At 44.5% G+C, this 16,955-nt stretch overlaps 1 protein-coding gene across 7 annotated transcripts in view; it reads left to right on the top strand.

Annotated features, from left to right (window-relative positions):
* LOC118503917 overlaps window positions 1–16,955 on the top strand; it is a 55,481-nt gene that overhangs the window by 24,243 nt on the left and 14,283 nt on the right. For 6 of the 7 annotated variants that reach the window (XM_036037721.1, XM_036037722.1, XM_036037718.1 and 3 more), the window contains exon 3: window positions 8,965–9,183. In XM_036037721.1, coding sequence (XP_035893614.1) covers window positions 9,073–9,183 — 111 coding nt within the window. In that variant the 5' untranslated portion in view covers window positions 8,965–9,072. Of the gene's footprint in view, window positions 1–8,732; window positions 8,890–8,964; window positions 9,184–16,955 lie in introns of those variants that run through there. The other variant, XM_036037724.1, reaches the window with a different exon arrangement.

Genomic DNA, 16,955 nt, shown 5'->3' with positions numbered 1-16,955 from the left:
CCATGCGGGGAGTGGTTGTCGAAGGTGAAACAGGACAAAACTTACGACTCAAACTCGATCGATTCGATCACCGGATTGCTGGCGCTGTGTAAAAGCGAACCTACGGGCTAAGGGTTTACATCGTGCCGCATCGACCGGCATGCAAAGCTCGTTGTCGCGTCGCTGAGGTGAAATCGATTTTACGCTCATCCGGTTTGGGTTTCTCTCGGGGAGACACGCTCGCAAAGTGACGTTTTGCCCGAATCACCCAAATGGCTGCGTCTCTCGCCCCTAACCGGGTTTCCTCCTTTTATTTTACGACCAATCACTCGTCACTCGAGGCGTGGTGGACAAACAAAAACCCGAACCCCCCTCCCGATGATCTGGATCGATCCGGAACAGCTTTTTCCTGGTGGAAAAGCCTCTTCGTTTGCAAATGGGCTTACGTAAAGTAAGCCCCCGATATTGTTAGGCAAATTTGATGCCGTGTCTTCCATGTGCCTTCACTATCACTCTTTTGTTTATAACCATTAGTTAAAGACTTCATTTTTTGGCAACGATTTAACGCCCCTGTTTGCATATTCCATCCTCTCATCCCTTTCTATATTCTATTTATGCCCACCGGAACAAAGCTACCTGCTTCCTGCCCGGTGATGGCCTACAAATGTCATCCAGATCTCCGCTCAACACTTTCCCTTGTGGCAGTGGCAGCAAAAGGTTCATAAAGCAGGAAGGCTCGTAAAAGCTGGGTAAACATTGTTTACCTGCCAAAAAACTCCCAACATCCGGCAGTCACCCATGCTGCGATACTGGAGTGTGGGTCTGCTCGGAAGCCTCACCAGAAGCCTTTCTTCGAGAGAGAGAGAAGGCTACTGAACCTTCCCCGAAAGTGCTAGGGGGAAAAAAACCCCCCGAAGAGGAAATTATCGATTTTGGGCGGAAATTGGCGCTTCGGTTTTCAATTTTTATGCCCACCGTTACCGCGACACGTTTTTATCGACGAGGCAATGATTGTCTGGCCGCGTTCGGCACATGTTTATCGATTTCTGTTTGCGGAATTACTGCAATGGAGGTTGGGCTCATTCGATTCTTTTCGATCGTTGTGTGGTGTTTTTTTTCCTGGGTTTTTTTGTGGCGCTTTCCACCCTTTTTTGCTCTGCCTCATAATTGTCGTCGTTTAAATTGTTGGATAATGTATGAGCAATTCACATCACGTTTAAAAGTCGATTTTACACGAACACTTGCTCCAGATATTTTTGGGGCATTGGGCGCTGGTGACATTGCCACACCTGAAACATGGGGAACTCAGCTTTTATTTCTTTAATGGGACTAGTTGGAAAGGGGAGGAACAGGTTTCTTTGTAGATCATGTGGATAGTAGAGAGCAGTTTGAGTTGAGGAAATATTTTAGTGGAAATTTTTTTTTTTTTTGGTTTCTTCACTAAGTAGATAAATAATTTGGTCTCTTCTGAATGAGATTCATTTCTTACTCAGAAAATCCAATTTCTACTTAAAGTATCTACAAAGTGAAGACACTCTTTTAGTTGAGCAGGGCGAATCTTCTTCTTCGGTGGCACTACAACCTCTAAAGGTCTCGGCCTGCCATTTCTGGCTTTCTGTGACTTGATTTTACCCGTAGCAAAGTAGTCAGCCTTGCGTAGGGGGGGGCGGTCTGGATAAGATTTGAACCAAGGTCCAGCCGTATGAAGACCGGTGCCGTTATCACCTCAGTTACCGAACCGCCACTAGTGAGAGAGATAGAGCAGGGCGAATATTGCTAGGTAAATACTATGCACGCTGTTAAACGTCAAAATCAAACGTCAAGCGCCACAAATATGGCACACGTCTAACGTCATTTGCTTTTAATCAAAGCAAACCACTATTGAGCAACGAACTCTACTAACTAGCTACTTTCTAAATATTATATTAACGGTTGAATATTTAGTGTTCCAAATAACATACAAAATTTCAAATGTAACCTTCAAACGTCAACATAGACATTATAAACAAACTGTTTTAACACTGAATAATCCATATCCGGAGGTTCACACTTCCTCTTCTTCTTTGGCTTAACGCTCTCTTGGTTCATGTGACAGCTATTTCAGGATATACCACTTAGTAGGATCTTCAAGTTCTCACTACGGAACGAACGGTTCGGATGAGATTTGTGCCCCGGTCCTGCCGTATGAAATCAGGCGCCATTGTCGCCTCTACCACCTGGCCAACCCCAAATCCCGGAGGTTCGCTATTCAATTTAAATTATTCTGAGCAATTCTAAATTTAAATGACGATTAGTACTCACTTGACCAGGTCATTCCAAAAATGTCATAAAACGCTATATTTATTTCCCATTTTATTGCTTCCGAACATAATTATTTTATTATGCTAGTGGTTCTTGTAAACAGCATCAGCAAACATTATTCTAATGTTTTATTTATTCTAACCAACTCCGAATGATCTATGTGTGAATCCTGGCAGTTTTCTGGCTGAAAAGTCTGAAAATTATGCAGCAATTTTTTCAGAACAAGCTCGATGATGGGATACGCGCAGTCAGACGATAACTGTCAAAAATTGATCGTCTAAAGCTAAGCGTCTTACTATTCTCTATTTTTTAAATTCTTGTAATTTAACTAATTCTTGTTAACAACATCAGTAAATATTATCAAAAATTTGTTTTATTACAATGCACACCGGATACTAGATATTAGAAGCCTCGGAAGACCAGTCTGCCTCTGCCTGCAAATTGTTGGTGTTTAGAACGATTACTACTCACTAACCTACTAGACCATGATTACTAGTCACCTTGGAAACGTTATAAAACCTTCAATTTAAGTCTTATTCCGATACATACTTCTTAACATAATTATGGCTCAAATTTTTAAGTTCTCCTAAACATCACCAGTAAACGTTAAACCTTGTTTCTCAACACATGACACAGAGTTTTAAATTTACAGCCACCAGTTTTTTGTCCTACTCTCGATAGATCACAAAAGTAACTGGACCCCGCATTTACTTCTACTTGGCCTCCTTTTCCCTTTTTCCGTAATGATCTCCCCAGCCAAAAATAAAAAATAAAAATCCCACACTCGGGAGTGGTTTTAATCTTTTACGAGATGCTTGGCTGTTGCTCGTGTACCGAAATATGGCTCTCGTTATCATCAAACGCACGACGGCGACGGCGACGACGATTGTGATCATGCTCCCAAAAAATGACAGCACCAAAGCATTTTAATGATAGCCTCCACGAGCGTGCGTTGGACCAAATTTTGTGTGATTTAATTTTACGATCTACAGCGAAGCTTTAAAGCTGCCCAAGTACATGAGCCTCAAGCAAGTGTTGGGCTCGTGAAGGAAAATTGAGAACACATATACACATACACAGACTCGAGATTTGTTCTCCAAAACACGGGAGACTATTTGTTAACTAGCGGGCTATAAAAATTATCATAATTTTATCTCTAACCAGCAGTTCCGTTCAACGTTCCTCCCCGGATATGTTGTCTCCATCGCACGCTCGCTCGCTCGCCCCTGGCTAGTTTATCACACTAAATCATTTAGGCTTCGGATTTTCTATTTACCGAAAGGAACCATAAACAAATATCTATTTCCGCGTGTGCTTCCGCGTTTTCTTTCTTTCGGGGGGTTTCCTTTCCGCGTCCAATAACTAATGTTTTGGTGTGCTGCGCCCGGGAAACACGTATTTATCTGGATCAATCCACCGGACCACAGCACGACCGTTGTTGGGCCACCCATAAAACGAGCGACTGATTGCTATGTGATCAAGTGATCAACCTTCCCAAATGGCTTAAAACTTGCCCCCCCCCCCCAAAAGAAGAGAGAGCCCTCAAGATAATGATAGGGCTCGGAAGAGACCAGAGGACGCAAACTGGTAGGATCGTTTTTCTGTCCCACCGCGGAATAAATGTATTTCTACATTGGTCGATAATAATACCCATGTCCTTTGGGGACAGCCAAACATCTGTCTCATAAATGTTAACATATGTATGGGTGTGTGTACGTGTGTCTGTGTACTCCCATCGATCTAGTCACGCCATTAATGACAAGCCCTTCGTCACGCTCACCCATATAGGGGGAAAGGCGGAATGCCGCACATTGTAATTCTCTGTCCCTTGCTGGACACTAGACAGAAAAATGGAGGAAAACCACAAAACTCGAATGTCCCGCAGCAAGCCTTTTTACCATACTTTCGATTTTCGATTCAGCGACCTTCTCCAAGAAATTACACTTTTTGGTAGAGTTTTCCCACCACCTCCCGGCAACGAAATTGCACGCACACACAGTAATGCAGGGAGTGACTTCGATCACCGGCGTGTGATCATTTAATTTCGCTTTCACGACATCGGCGCGACACATTCCAGAGCGTTCATTCGCCATCCCCATTTCATTCGGAGTTTCTGCCCGATCGAATTCGACAACGGCCGACGAAGAAGGGTTTCCCGAAAATCGTGCTCAAGTCTTGTCTGTATTCTCGGGATCCGTTCGAGAAGTTTGGTAATTTGAGTTGAAGGAGACAGATTTTGTCTCGCACCACACATTGTACCACAGATTCCCGGAGCTCTTTTGACATTCAATCTTCTTTATTCTTTATCACCCAGATGGGTGAAGCGGATCTCACACCGGGTGTTGCTGCTCCGGGTTTCAGTTCTTCTTTTCTCTCTGTCGTTCAAGGTGTGACCAACCAACAGCAAAAGGAGCGAGCTCCGGTTGGCGTTGGTTAATTTTTTTAAGCTTGTCAAAATTCCAAACAACCTTCGCCGAACGTGAGATGTCACTGCGAGGAGGAATGTTCCGGTAACCTTTTGGGCGTGCAGAGCGAGAGGGAAATAAGAAAGGTGGTTTAGGTTTTGAGGTAATAAGTTTGGTGTTGAATTAATTAACTATAATTTAAAATTAATATCAATTTTCAATATGTTCAAGAAGCAAATAAATTGCCTTTTTTTTAAATGCTCCGTTTAACTCGCTCCTAGCAAACAATTTCAAGGGATTAAACTCTTTTATCTCTCTGCCTCTATCTCTCTCTCTCGGTTATTTATTCTCTCTCTCTCTCTTTCGTGTCCCCAGTTATGGTCAAAACTACCATTGAATCACTTACCAAACTTTTTAAGCCATGCACAGACTGAGATCAGATTCGAACCCATATCCTTCGCTGTATTACATTGAGCGTCCTGCCACAATGCTATGGGACGCACGAATGAAAATGGTGTTTAAACGGCTATTTGAATGATCCTATTCCTTCGCAGTCATGTTTTTAAAGAATATATTTCTTTTTAAACACCTCACCACCTTCCTACGAAACAGAAACAGCTTATTTTAAGCTCTCGCCATCTCCAATGTAAAATTAAACCAGAAAGGAAGCAAACACCAAGCGAAAGAGGTGGTAGATGTGGACTTCCAGTTTTCGCCAGATGACGGTGACAGATCGATCACCTCCAACGGTGATGGATTCGATGTGGCCATCCACCATCCACCACAGAACCGGTTCGATTGTTTCGAGCCGAGTGGCCTACACCCAACCTCTCCCTTCCTTCCATGTTGTATTTTACCATTTTCATGCTAATGACGAAACTACAGCGAAATGAATTGCTGCGTACACGCTGGTACAAGGGCCCGACAAAAAAAATTTGTCCCAAGTCTTGTGCTGCTATAGGGCTAACGCGGCTTGTTAGCTGTACTTTAGTGGCGTGGCGAAAATGGCTTTTTTTCGCTTAAATAGCATAAATCAAATACCCAGCCGGGATCTAGCTAAACAACCGGCCGGTAATAATCGTAGCCGGAACATGGTTTTTCTTCTAGCAGCAATGGCGAGCCAAAATCGAATGATCTATTTGACATTTCCGCTTTTGGGGTGCAAAAGGATAAGCACACACACACACACACCGATAGGCCCGTTTGGCGATGATTTATGAACCGAAACTACGGTGTTCGGCTTGTTCGATTCGGCACACGCGCGGCTGCGCTCTAAAGCTGGTGCTAATTTCGTGCGTGTGGCTGCGTGTCGACATATAAGGAAATGGCTTAGAAGTATAGATATGTACACAGACCAACCGGCATCTATTTTCGTACACCGGTGTTCTACACCATGATGAATCACATCCTGCCCCGCCAACAACAGGCGACAAGATAGCAGCGAAAGTGTCTGCTCCGAACACACCGTCACCACCAAAAACGTTCGATCGCGTTATTCAAATTTAGATAAACTAGATCACCTTCGAAAGTGATTTGCATGGGGAGGTCACGTTTGCTCAGGAAGAAAGCTTAATCCTCTTTCGGGCGTGGAAAAACAAACAAACCGTCGGCCCCACTGTTAAGGAGTGATTAGATGACGGGACGCCATCAAGTAGGATTAAAGCGTCGCTGTTCGCTTTCTACGCCTAGACGATCTGGGCTGGTCTCTCCCTCGGGGCCTTTGTGCTTGTGCCCGAGTCTCCTCTGTCTCAGCTCACCACGCTCAAATAGCTGTAGTTGTTTGGGCGGCATGATGACGAAAATGGAAAACCAAAATCAAACATGCTAATGGATTTCCAATGTTCGGTTGGCTACCATTATTACTTCACACCTGACTGCGACGCCGCTGCGAAGGGTTTGGTCGTGGGCGCCTTAAGCGGCGGGATTCTGTTGGCCCCCTTCCTATTTTGCTTCCTATCATCCTATTAAATGCCTTTTGTTGCTTCCAGATCACAAGGGTACCTGATACTTTTCGCTTCCGTTGTTTCGCTTCCGAGATAAGGCATTCAACCACAGCATCCGCGCGTGTTGTTCTCAGTGTTTTTTGTTCGGCACAAATATTAGCTTTGTTTTTTTTTGTCTTTCCCGTGCCCCTTTATGCTTCCATTAGCACCGTACTGTTAAAGGAAGTGAAGTGAAATAGCACGCACGCTGCGTTACCGACCGACCGAGGGATGCGATCGGGTCTCGGGTGAAATGCATACTAAACGCCACCAAATATGAAACATTAGCCAAACCAGCAGAACCACCTGCCGGGGTTTTTGTTGTTGAAACTGAGCTCCGAGGCCTTTTTCTCCGGCCTGAAAGCCAATATTAATGAGCTCCTTTCACTTGGGGGTTGAAATTTAAATACATTTTTCTCGAGTGAGATAGTTGTATTGGCGATGGTGATGGTGCTGCTGCCAGGGTTCGAAATATGTTATCGGATGCTGACCAGTGCCTGAAGCACTTTTGAAAGTTTACGGTTCAATGGGAAACAAAAGTGATCCAGGGTTGCATACAGCAACTCCTTGCTTGCAGGAGTGAAACAATCTAAGTCTTGACTGGCTGAAGACTTGAACGATTCGTTTTTATTAACACAAAATAGTGAAGATCGACATTTGATTATGCGTTTTATGTCGAGCTTGTCGACAACCACAAATTATTCGCATTAAACAGCCATTCATGACGACAAATGGACGTCGAACGATTTAAATCTCTGTTAAGAGATGATTATCAACTGAGATTATTAAAAGTTATCTGAAAATTCACTCAAGGCATATGATATAGACAAAACGAAAATAGCTTGAGCATTGAACGCCTTAGAGATCTTGCTCAGAAGATCGGATTTCTCACGATGATATGTGTAAAGGCTTCAAAGGCGGATTACACAGAGATCTCGATCTTCTTAAATACTTTTAGTGTGTTAAGCACGACAATAATTGAATCCAGTGCTCTAAATTTTTTTTCTAAAATTTGCCCTTTCTGCATCAAAGAATAACCTGGGACATATTGGCAAAAAGTTGCTGTGGTCCACAAATATTAGACATCGCATAATAACAAATCCATGAAGGAAGGCCCACTAAGCTGGATTACCGTGGAATCTTTTTCTTCTTCCTTAGCACTACAACCTCTTAAGGTTTCGACCTGCCATTTTTGGCTTTCTGTGACTCGATTTTACCCCCAGCAAAGTAGTCAACCCTAGGTACGGAGAGGCGGTGTGGATGAGATTTGAACCTCGGTCCTGCTTTTATAAGACCTACGCCGCCATCACCTCGGCCATCGGACAGGATGTAGTGCCTAGGAAGAAGAAGAACAATCTCATATCTTAAAACGTTTACAACAACTGAATGCTGTCTCTCAGGCCTGTTTATATGTCAAATGACCTATTGACACGAGGCTGTCTGGAGAGTTCGTTTTATGTTACATTCAAAGTCATCTAATTACTAAAAAGTTTAAGTCAAAAAAGATAACTAATGCACCTCCAGGAAAAAGGCTACCGGTTACTTCTGCAACTTCGGAATATCCAAATCAGATTAGCAAATTTCTTTTAAGCTCTTTTATTACAGCATATTTAATTATAGAATTTGGATTGGACGCTCCCATAAGTCTTCAACGATCCCCAAGAATACAGAAGAATTCTGCGTGGATATCGTTGAATTTCAAAGCTTCTGTCCTGAACAATATTTCTTAGACTCTCTATTAATTGCTGCACCATGTCTAATTATTTGTTTGAAATATGTTTTTTAAACAATTTTACCTACAGCCAATTAAAATTACCCAGCAATACTCCCATGCCGTCCTTAAAAAAACTGATATAAAACACACACACAAAATAAGAGAACCCACAACGATTGCATACAGTAAGTGATTTCTAGTTGAAGCGAGCTAGCTACGTTTATTATAAATCAAACCCATTTTCCGGCAAATGCCCCCCACCGCTGTTTATTGTCACGCTTTTGTTCCAAAACAGGTGCAATTTGCCTTCCCCTAAATAGCTTCCCCTAACGTTAATGGCTATCGCATTACAAGTGGCTGCTACGGAGAAAGAGGAAAAATCGCTTTTCCTACACCGACTCGGTTGGGGTCAGCAGGAAAATGCGATCGTTTGGTTGGCAACGAACCGGAAAACTAGAGCCACAGCCACATATTTCACGCAATTTGCTCTCTTGCTACCCTGTCTGTCGTAAGCTCGTAATGGCTTCCTACTTACTCTCCTCTCCTAATGCTTCTTTCTCTTCTCGTCCTTCTCTCGTTGCAGCCCTTTTTTTGTGTTGGGCGTTGTTTGTTGTGTTTGTGGTGGGCCGAACACATCGATCCAGGACAGGCGATGCGAAACGGGATCCGGTCTTCGCTCTAGAACCCAGACATGCGTAATGAGCCCACCCTGCAGCCTGCGAGGGAGAAGCCACTCCCGAACACCGACACCACCACCACCACCACGATCGTACCTCACATCAACGGCAATGGTGCAGTACCGGTAAGTTGTGAACCCCCTAGGTTTTTTTTCCCCTCCCAGCCGAGCGAGAATTCGGCGTCATGTGCGGTAAAATCATTAACGGTCTTTATTCCGGCACACCGTGGCGTGGCGTTGCCGTGGCCCCGTGTGGTTGTCTGTAAGCGATCAGCAACAGAAGGAGGAGTCCACCACATTAGCTAGCCGATTCCCATCCGGGTGGGGTGAACAGGAAAAAATGGAATCCCTTCATCCACGCTTTTGTAATAATAAATACGTGCCTGGTGGCATCACCACAGGCACGCACTGGCTAGCTGGCAGCGGAATTTTGCAGAGCCGCGCACACTTTTGCTCGCCTTACGACAGTGTGAGCGTTTGAAAAATGGGTCTAATGAAGCGTAGTAGACAAGCACCCACTCCCAGTGGACTTTTCCACGCGGCCACTGAGCACAATAGAAAATCGATCAAAACTCCCGCTGAGTCCGGTTCTCGCGCCGCCACCCCAGCGCTCCCTGGAGCGCGTGGCTAGCCCAGGTTTTGAGAGCAATTTTTCAGCAAAAATCGATTACACAACGACTGGAACTGGGAGCGCCCGGTGGAGATCTTTCACCTGCCACAACATTTCCATTACGCTGGATGATTTTCGTTTGAAAAGAATCATTTTAATGACAATTTAAATTCCGCCCTCAACGAGTGTGGGGTTCGTCGCTGGTACGAAACGCGTTGAAGTCTTTTGTACTTGTAGCTTCTTCCGGCACAGAGAGAATTGGAATTTTGAAGGCCATCACGTGTGGTGTCTCACTGGAAAAGAATGTTGGTGCGATCTAGAGCATTCACGCACCACAGGCGGCACAGTGAGAAATCGATACGCGGCATCCACGAGCCTCGAGAGCGACGATGATGGGCACACGACGTGTGTAATAAATACTGATTCCTAAACTTCACAAGCAGATCACATTTCAGGCTGGCAGCACACGGGCAAAACTCGTTCCCGCCTAAAGGTGCGGGATTAAAACAAACCACATTACGCATAATCGCTGCCATCTTATTATGCTCGCTTGCCGTCTGCTCGAGCGTCTGCATGTGGCAGTGATGATTAAATAAATTAAAATACTTTTCATCACCATCACCCCGCGAGCCGAGTGACATCCGAGCGTGTTCGTTCTTCGCAGGCCCGTTTATGTCGGCAGCGGGTTGATTAATGTTTTCAACCTCGATCTTCAAACGCTTCGGAGACAGCATTCCCGGGCTTCTGCGCGGATGCTGATACAGTATCGTGCGAAGGTGTGTGTGTGTGTGTGTGGTGGGCCTACCTTTTATGACAAGCGAAAGGCAAACGGTTCATCTCTACCCCCACAATGCAGTGTCATTGTTTCACGATGATTATCTTGCGGTGGGTTGCCGAACAATGTTGCCGTTTGAGCAAAACGCACAACCCAACCGCTGTCTGTGCGTGCCGGAACGCTTGTGTGCAAATGTTCGCCTTTTGAGTGGGAACAATTTTGTTTAATCTCGTCATATGTATGTGAGGTATCAAGCAGGCGCGCGTTGTTGCGGTCGCCGTTTAAAGAGATCCGATCTACGCTCATGGGCCCTTGATTGGATTACACTCGGTGCCACCGGGTTTTCCTGAGCGAGCCATGAAGTTTAAGTTGGTTATGAATTATATGGCCGCCTTGGTGTATTCCGGACGCCTCATATCGCCATCCATATCGTGTGTCTGCTTATGGTTAAATGCGGTGGCGTAGCGTCGACCAACAGTCTTTGTCGTCCAAGAGATCTAGATCTTGCCGTTCAAGAGAACTTTGTCGTGGAAGAGATTTTGGGGTTCAAGAGTACTTGGCGTCTAACAATCCTCGTCCTACAAAGATCCTTCTTGACCAAGGACCTTTGTCGATCAAAGACATTTCGTTGTTCAAGAGTTCTTGTCGTCCAAGATATCCTATCCATCCAAGGGATCTTGGCCTTGAAGTCCTTGAAACTTGTCTTCCCTTAAAGCTTGAAGTCTATGTATTGGTTCTATTGAGATGTCCGAGGGCTTTCGTCAATCAAATAAATATCGTCCTACAGGAGTTATTTTCGTCTAAACTATCCTTGGCCTTGGAGGCCATTAAAACTCGTCACCGTAACAAGATTCTCTTTATCTGGGAAACTTTGTTATCGTAGAAACTTTGTCAAACAATTGAACCTTGTTGTGCTAAGATCTTCGTTATCTTCAGCCCCGAAACCTCATAGTGTAAGGGCCCTGATCGTTTAAGGTATCTCGTCGGTCGTTCGAACCTGTGGTACGAAGATATCATCGTCCAATAACTCTCAACATACACGAGACCTTGTCCTAAAAAGGATCTTATCCTTTCAAAAATCCTCATCATTTTAGGAGCTTTTTGACCAAGAAAATTAGTTTAAGGGGCTCTATCATCCAAAGAACCTGAATTCTCAAAGAACCCTGATGTACAAATATTCTCGACTTCCAAGTAACCTCATCCAAGTAATCTAATCGTACGAGAGATCTTGTCATCCAAGTAACCATCTTCCCAAAACACTATTCGTCATGGAATCTAGTCACTCAGGGGTCCAAGTAGTCCAAGGAATCTCTTCAATCAAACAACCTTTTCGTACAAAAGATCCTTGTCGTAGTCTTCAAGTTAGAGTTTAAACAAGAGTAAATGTCACGGGACGTGATGCGAAGCCCAGAACAATCTTATGTTAAATTTATATTTACTTACGTAAAAATCCAGTAGTAGTGATTTTCCTTCCACGACTTTGATATACGAACATGAGTATGTGTTCCATTCAATACTTCTTTACCTTCCTTTTTCTTTTTATGATAGCTTTAACATCACACAAACCACGGTTTATCTGCGAACAATCAGCTACCTCACACTTGCCACCTTAATTCGCATATCAAATGGCCGTGTAACAGATTACAGCATCCATTTTGTTCCAAACGCGTACGCTCCGTTTCAATTATTTATTGCCTGACATCGAACATAATCACTATTGATTCGTGTGTGTTGTAGAACACGGGGGAGGGTAAGATTTAATGCGCTCTATCTTTCCACGATCTTGGCAAGCGCTTAGTGAACAGGCGGCGAGCGAACCCTATTGCTACCCCACCTTCTGCTTCTGTTTCAATCGTTCGCCCGCCTCGCTCAAGAAACGGCGCCCGACTCCACACACTCGGCCGGCCGGTTGGCAAACGATCGAACGGATCTGCTCCTAATTTATCAGCGCAACGGCATCGCAAACGCAACTCCCCCATTAAGCTACTGCCGAGCGAAACGCTGGAAGGAAGCCCCGATTTTTCGGTAGCCCACCACGCCAACATCGACGCTCGCAGGCAAATCAAACATCGCAGCTTCAAAACGGGCCCACACCCGTTAGCTTCCTCTTCGATTTTCGGTAGGTGAGGTTTTGTGCGGAACTTTAAATTAACACCATCGAAAACTGTGGAGCTGAAACGGTTCTTCCGTTGGTTGCGGATGAAGCCCCCACGCGCTTCATTCATATTTCAATTTTTCTTCCCGTACTCGATGGAAACTGTTGCTGCATACTTTGCTGCCTGGGCCGTTGGAGAGCAACAAACAAATCCCCCGTGGTTGGGTGGAACTCTTCCCGCGCGCTACGCAGAATTAATCTACCGAAGAATTATTTTGATTCCGAATAACTCTCCCATCATCCCGGTCCGGTCGTCGATTGGATGGCGAGGAATGAGAAGCAGATCGTTCCAGAAGGGATAAAAAGCAAATATTTGTTCGATCCTCTTATCCGGCATGACCTGGCCGGCCGGGCTTTCACACGTTCGCACCGTCGAGACTTCCGTGGGCTGACCTGTCCGCACACGTGAGCAACATCAACGCGTCCATCAACACACTTCAGAGGCGAGCCGCTCGGAGGGTGTTTATTTAATAACCTCATTCGTCAAAATGTGGAGCAGCACAGCTCAAGCTTTTCGTTCTTTTCTTATCTCTTTTGGGGGTTATGGTCAATCCCGTCAAAGTACCGGTTCAGGGGGGGAGGGAAGAGAGGAGGAAGGGGGATTACCCCTTGGTGGGAGGTCACTCCTGTTCCAAAAGTTCAGTTCCTGCTCGGAAAAGTTTGTTCAAAGGCTGAAGAGCAGCGTTCGTCGCTTGATCGATCGTTGCTGTCTTTCGTTGCTCCACCCGTTGCCACCGTTGTTGGCGGTCGGTCGGCGTTCGTTCGTGTGTCCTTTTAGGAGGTCGGATGATAAATGCGGCCTTTTAATGTGGGGCTACTGTTTGTGTAACGAACAGCCCAACCTCGGTGGTTCGGTCTGTTATTTTGTAATCGTTCCCGGGTGGATTTCGATTCCCAAGGAGACGGTTGCTGTAATCGTTCAAGATAGGAATCATGTTCATTTTTAATGGACAATATTTATCACCGTGCTTGTCGATCTACGGCAAGGCTACGGCTGAAAAGCGATTTCATAAAACCGAATGATCATTTATCATTACGCACTGTTGAATTTACATTCATTTTTGAGACACTTTAAACTCATCGGCACTCAAGCCAAGCGGGGCAACAAGAGGGGCTCTAATTTGATCTCGTTACGTTCGCTGCAGTGGGAATCGTTCCACTAATCCGCTTTCGGAAACGGAGGTGAACAATTATCACTTCACTGTGTATCATCTAGCTGCCGGCTGCTTGTTATCAGATGCAGACGACGACAGGCTGACATGCACCGAGCCCCCGACGCACACACACACACACACTATCTACCGTCCCACGTTGCATTCATTGTTGCAATTTTCACCAGCAATTTCCACGACAGCAATCCTCACACCCAAGCCCAGGGAAAAGGGGGCTCCGACAGGCCGACAGCTGTTCTGCCGCACGCGAATCAAGCTCTGTGAGGAAAATATGTTTTGCCACTTTTCTTCTTCCCCCGTTTTCACTAAGAGCTTTAAGAATACAGGGCTCAACCGGGAAAAGTGTAAAGGTTTCGAAAAAAGTGGAATTTTCTTCAACGTATGAGTGCCGACGCTCACACACAGGCACAAGCTTGTGTGGTATTTACGCCTTTTCTTAGTAAGTGCTTTTAAGCTGAAACAATCTTCATCGAATCCACCACGCTCGAACCAAACCTCTCCCGAACTGCTGAACGAGGAAAACCAACACAATATCCTCCCCGGTGGGTCCGGGACCGTTTTATCTTATCGTCAAACTTGAACTTAATTCGCTTCGAACACCGCGAACAGCAAGCCATTATTTCATTCTCCCAAAAGGCCGGCTTGTTGCCATAGCAACATTGTTTGCAGCTGGTATGAAACTACAAATTTCATAACGCATCGGCTCTGGATCGGGCTGGTTGTGTGTTGCTTAAAGTGCTGGCCGCCGAATCGTCCGCAAAGGTGTGTTGTTGTAAATTCTTCTGTGGTGTGCCCGAAATCTCCATTCTCTCTCGGATATTTATCGCCTGAAGTGTGCGCCAAATATTTATGATGTACATGAGCGTAATGGGGGTTTTTTGAGAGATTTGTGTGCCAAAAATCCGAGGGAAGATTGAAAAGTTCTTAGTCCCAATGTGGAAATAATATTTAATTGGTTAAATTGTTCTTTAATTGATTTTTACTTCCTTGTTCTCTTTTTTCTCATTTTTTAGCTTATTGTTATTTTTATTTAATTTTATATTAATTTTTGCTTCATGTTTTAAATCAGACAAAGCTTTATATTTACTTAATTTTTTTCGAATACTTTTTGTAATCTTTTTTCAAAATTTAAATTTATAATTTTATATTTTTAATCTTTAATTTATAATGAATTTTGTAAATAATATTTTATGATTATTTAAAAAAATATGTATCTTCTAGCTTAGTTTAAATTTAAAGTATAATTGATTATTTGTAAATATTATTGTTTTTTCTCTTGTCTCACAATATTTAAAATCGTGTAGAAAGCCAACAGCACTTTCTCCGTTTTTCTTCCTTGTCCTTTCCATTAAAAAAATTTATATGTTGTTTGCCTTCATAATTCTGGTTCAGTTAAAAAACAGACTTTGAGATCATTCTTACCCATCATTCCTCCTATTTCCTTATTCTTATATCGCAATCCCACACCTTTTCCGTAAATTTCTCATTTTTCATACTGCCGCAAGGATTGCACATACCCACACACATTTCTCCATACTGCTCCGTTCGTTTTGCAGAGCGCCTTTGCCAGATGAAAAGCAAAATGAGAAAAACGAATTAAACAATAGCCCCGTGGGCGACGTGGGCCACCACCCAAACAGCCAACCCGGCCACAGTTCGCTTGAATGACACAACGACCCCGTGTGCGGAATGTGTCACCGTTTCCCGTGACCTTCTCCTGTGTCTCTCCCTAGTCCCCCCCGCGGCCACTCCCCCGGGGACAAAAAGGGAAGTGTTAAGCGCTGTCTGTTGTTTGCTGTGGTCGTGACGAATTTTCTTTCTCGCACACGCAACAACCACCACACAAACACACTACGGGGCGATAAGCTAATTTTCCATTTCAACCGACCAAACATCCGACCGGTTTGCTGACAGCCAGACAGACGGACGGGCGGAAGGCAATGCAAAAGATTGAGAAAAAAAACTCCCGACTCACCTTTCCCACTCGCGCGATCTTCTCCGCCGCCGGGTCATGCGTGGAAAACGGGGTCCCACTTCCTTTGCCATTTCCGTTTCCCGTTTGTCGTGCCCCCCACAGATTCCCCACGTTTTAGCTTTGATTTCGTTTAATGGATAGATTAGTTTTATTAAACTTCTTCATCACCTTTTGCCGGACGTGCCACGCGTCTCCCACGTCTGCGGCCGAGTGCTGAAGGGAACTATGCATTTATCTCAGCCTCACGAACACTGGGGGCCTTCGTGGAAAAGCTGTGCAAGAACAGAGCAACACAACAGCATGAAGCAGAAACAAAAAATAGGGGGGGGGGGAACAGAGAGACACATTCCATCACAACTTTGCGAATGACAGTCATGATGCTGATGCCAGACGCGGACGTTGACGACGCGTTTTTCTCTCCATAAAAAAACTGCTTGCCGGAGTGGTTTTTTGCCTTCTAGCTGTACTCTGCCCTGTAGTCGAGGAGTGGTAAAAATGGAGGAGACATGGTATGATAAATGTAAGGAAAAAGTGTGTGTGTGTGTGTGTGTGCATGTGTCGCCTCCGGCCGGATGAACTGCAGCAAGCGGAAGCAAGCTCGCTCACTACAGTGGGACATGCGTTGCCAATCGCGGTTCACCCACGAATGCTTTCTTCTTTTGCTGTTAGTCAATTAGATTCACGCTAACTTTTAAAACAAGCACTTACTAATAGCGTATTAAATAGTGTCAGTGCTAAATAGCTCGCTTGTGGCAGCTAAACAAGTTGGCTTTTATTTAAAACCGTAAGCCTTCCGACAAGAGACCTTTCGAGGTTGTAGTGGCAAAGCGGAAGAAGTACAAGCATCGAAAGATGTAGTTTGCACGATTCAACTGTGTGAATCGAGTGATCTTATTCTACTGTCCATCACTAATCTTATCTAAATTTACGTTAATTGAAGTAAAAGATTATTTCTAAATTTTTTATGAATATCATAGGTTTTACTTCTTCTTTCTTGGCCTAACGACCTCTTAAAGTCATGCCTGCAATTTCTGGCCTACTAGACTTATTGATACCGCACAGTTGGATAGTCAGTACTCACTATGGGGAGAACGGCCCAGATGAGACTTGAACCCCAGTCCTGCCGTGTGAAGACCGGTCGCATCTACCACCGGGCCGAATATTATAGGTTGCGGCCTTTGATAATTAGATTTTGCTATATATTAGTACTC

Source organism: Anopheles stephensi, chromosome 2, assembly GCF_013141755.1.
Source record: "Anopheles stephensi strain Indian chromosome 2, UCI_ANSTEP_V1.0, whole genome shotgun sequence".
NCBI classification, from domain to species: Eukaryota; Metazoa; Arthropoda; class Insecta; order Diptera; family Culicidae; genus Anopheles; species Anopheles stephensi.
Note: the sequence above shows the minus strand (reverse complement) of the source record. Positions and strands in the feature narration are given on the sequence as shown.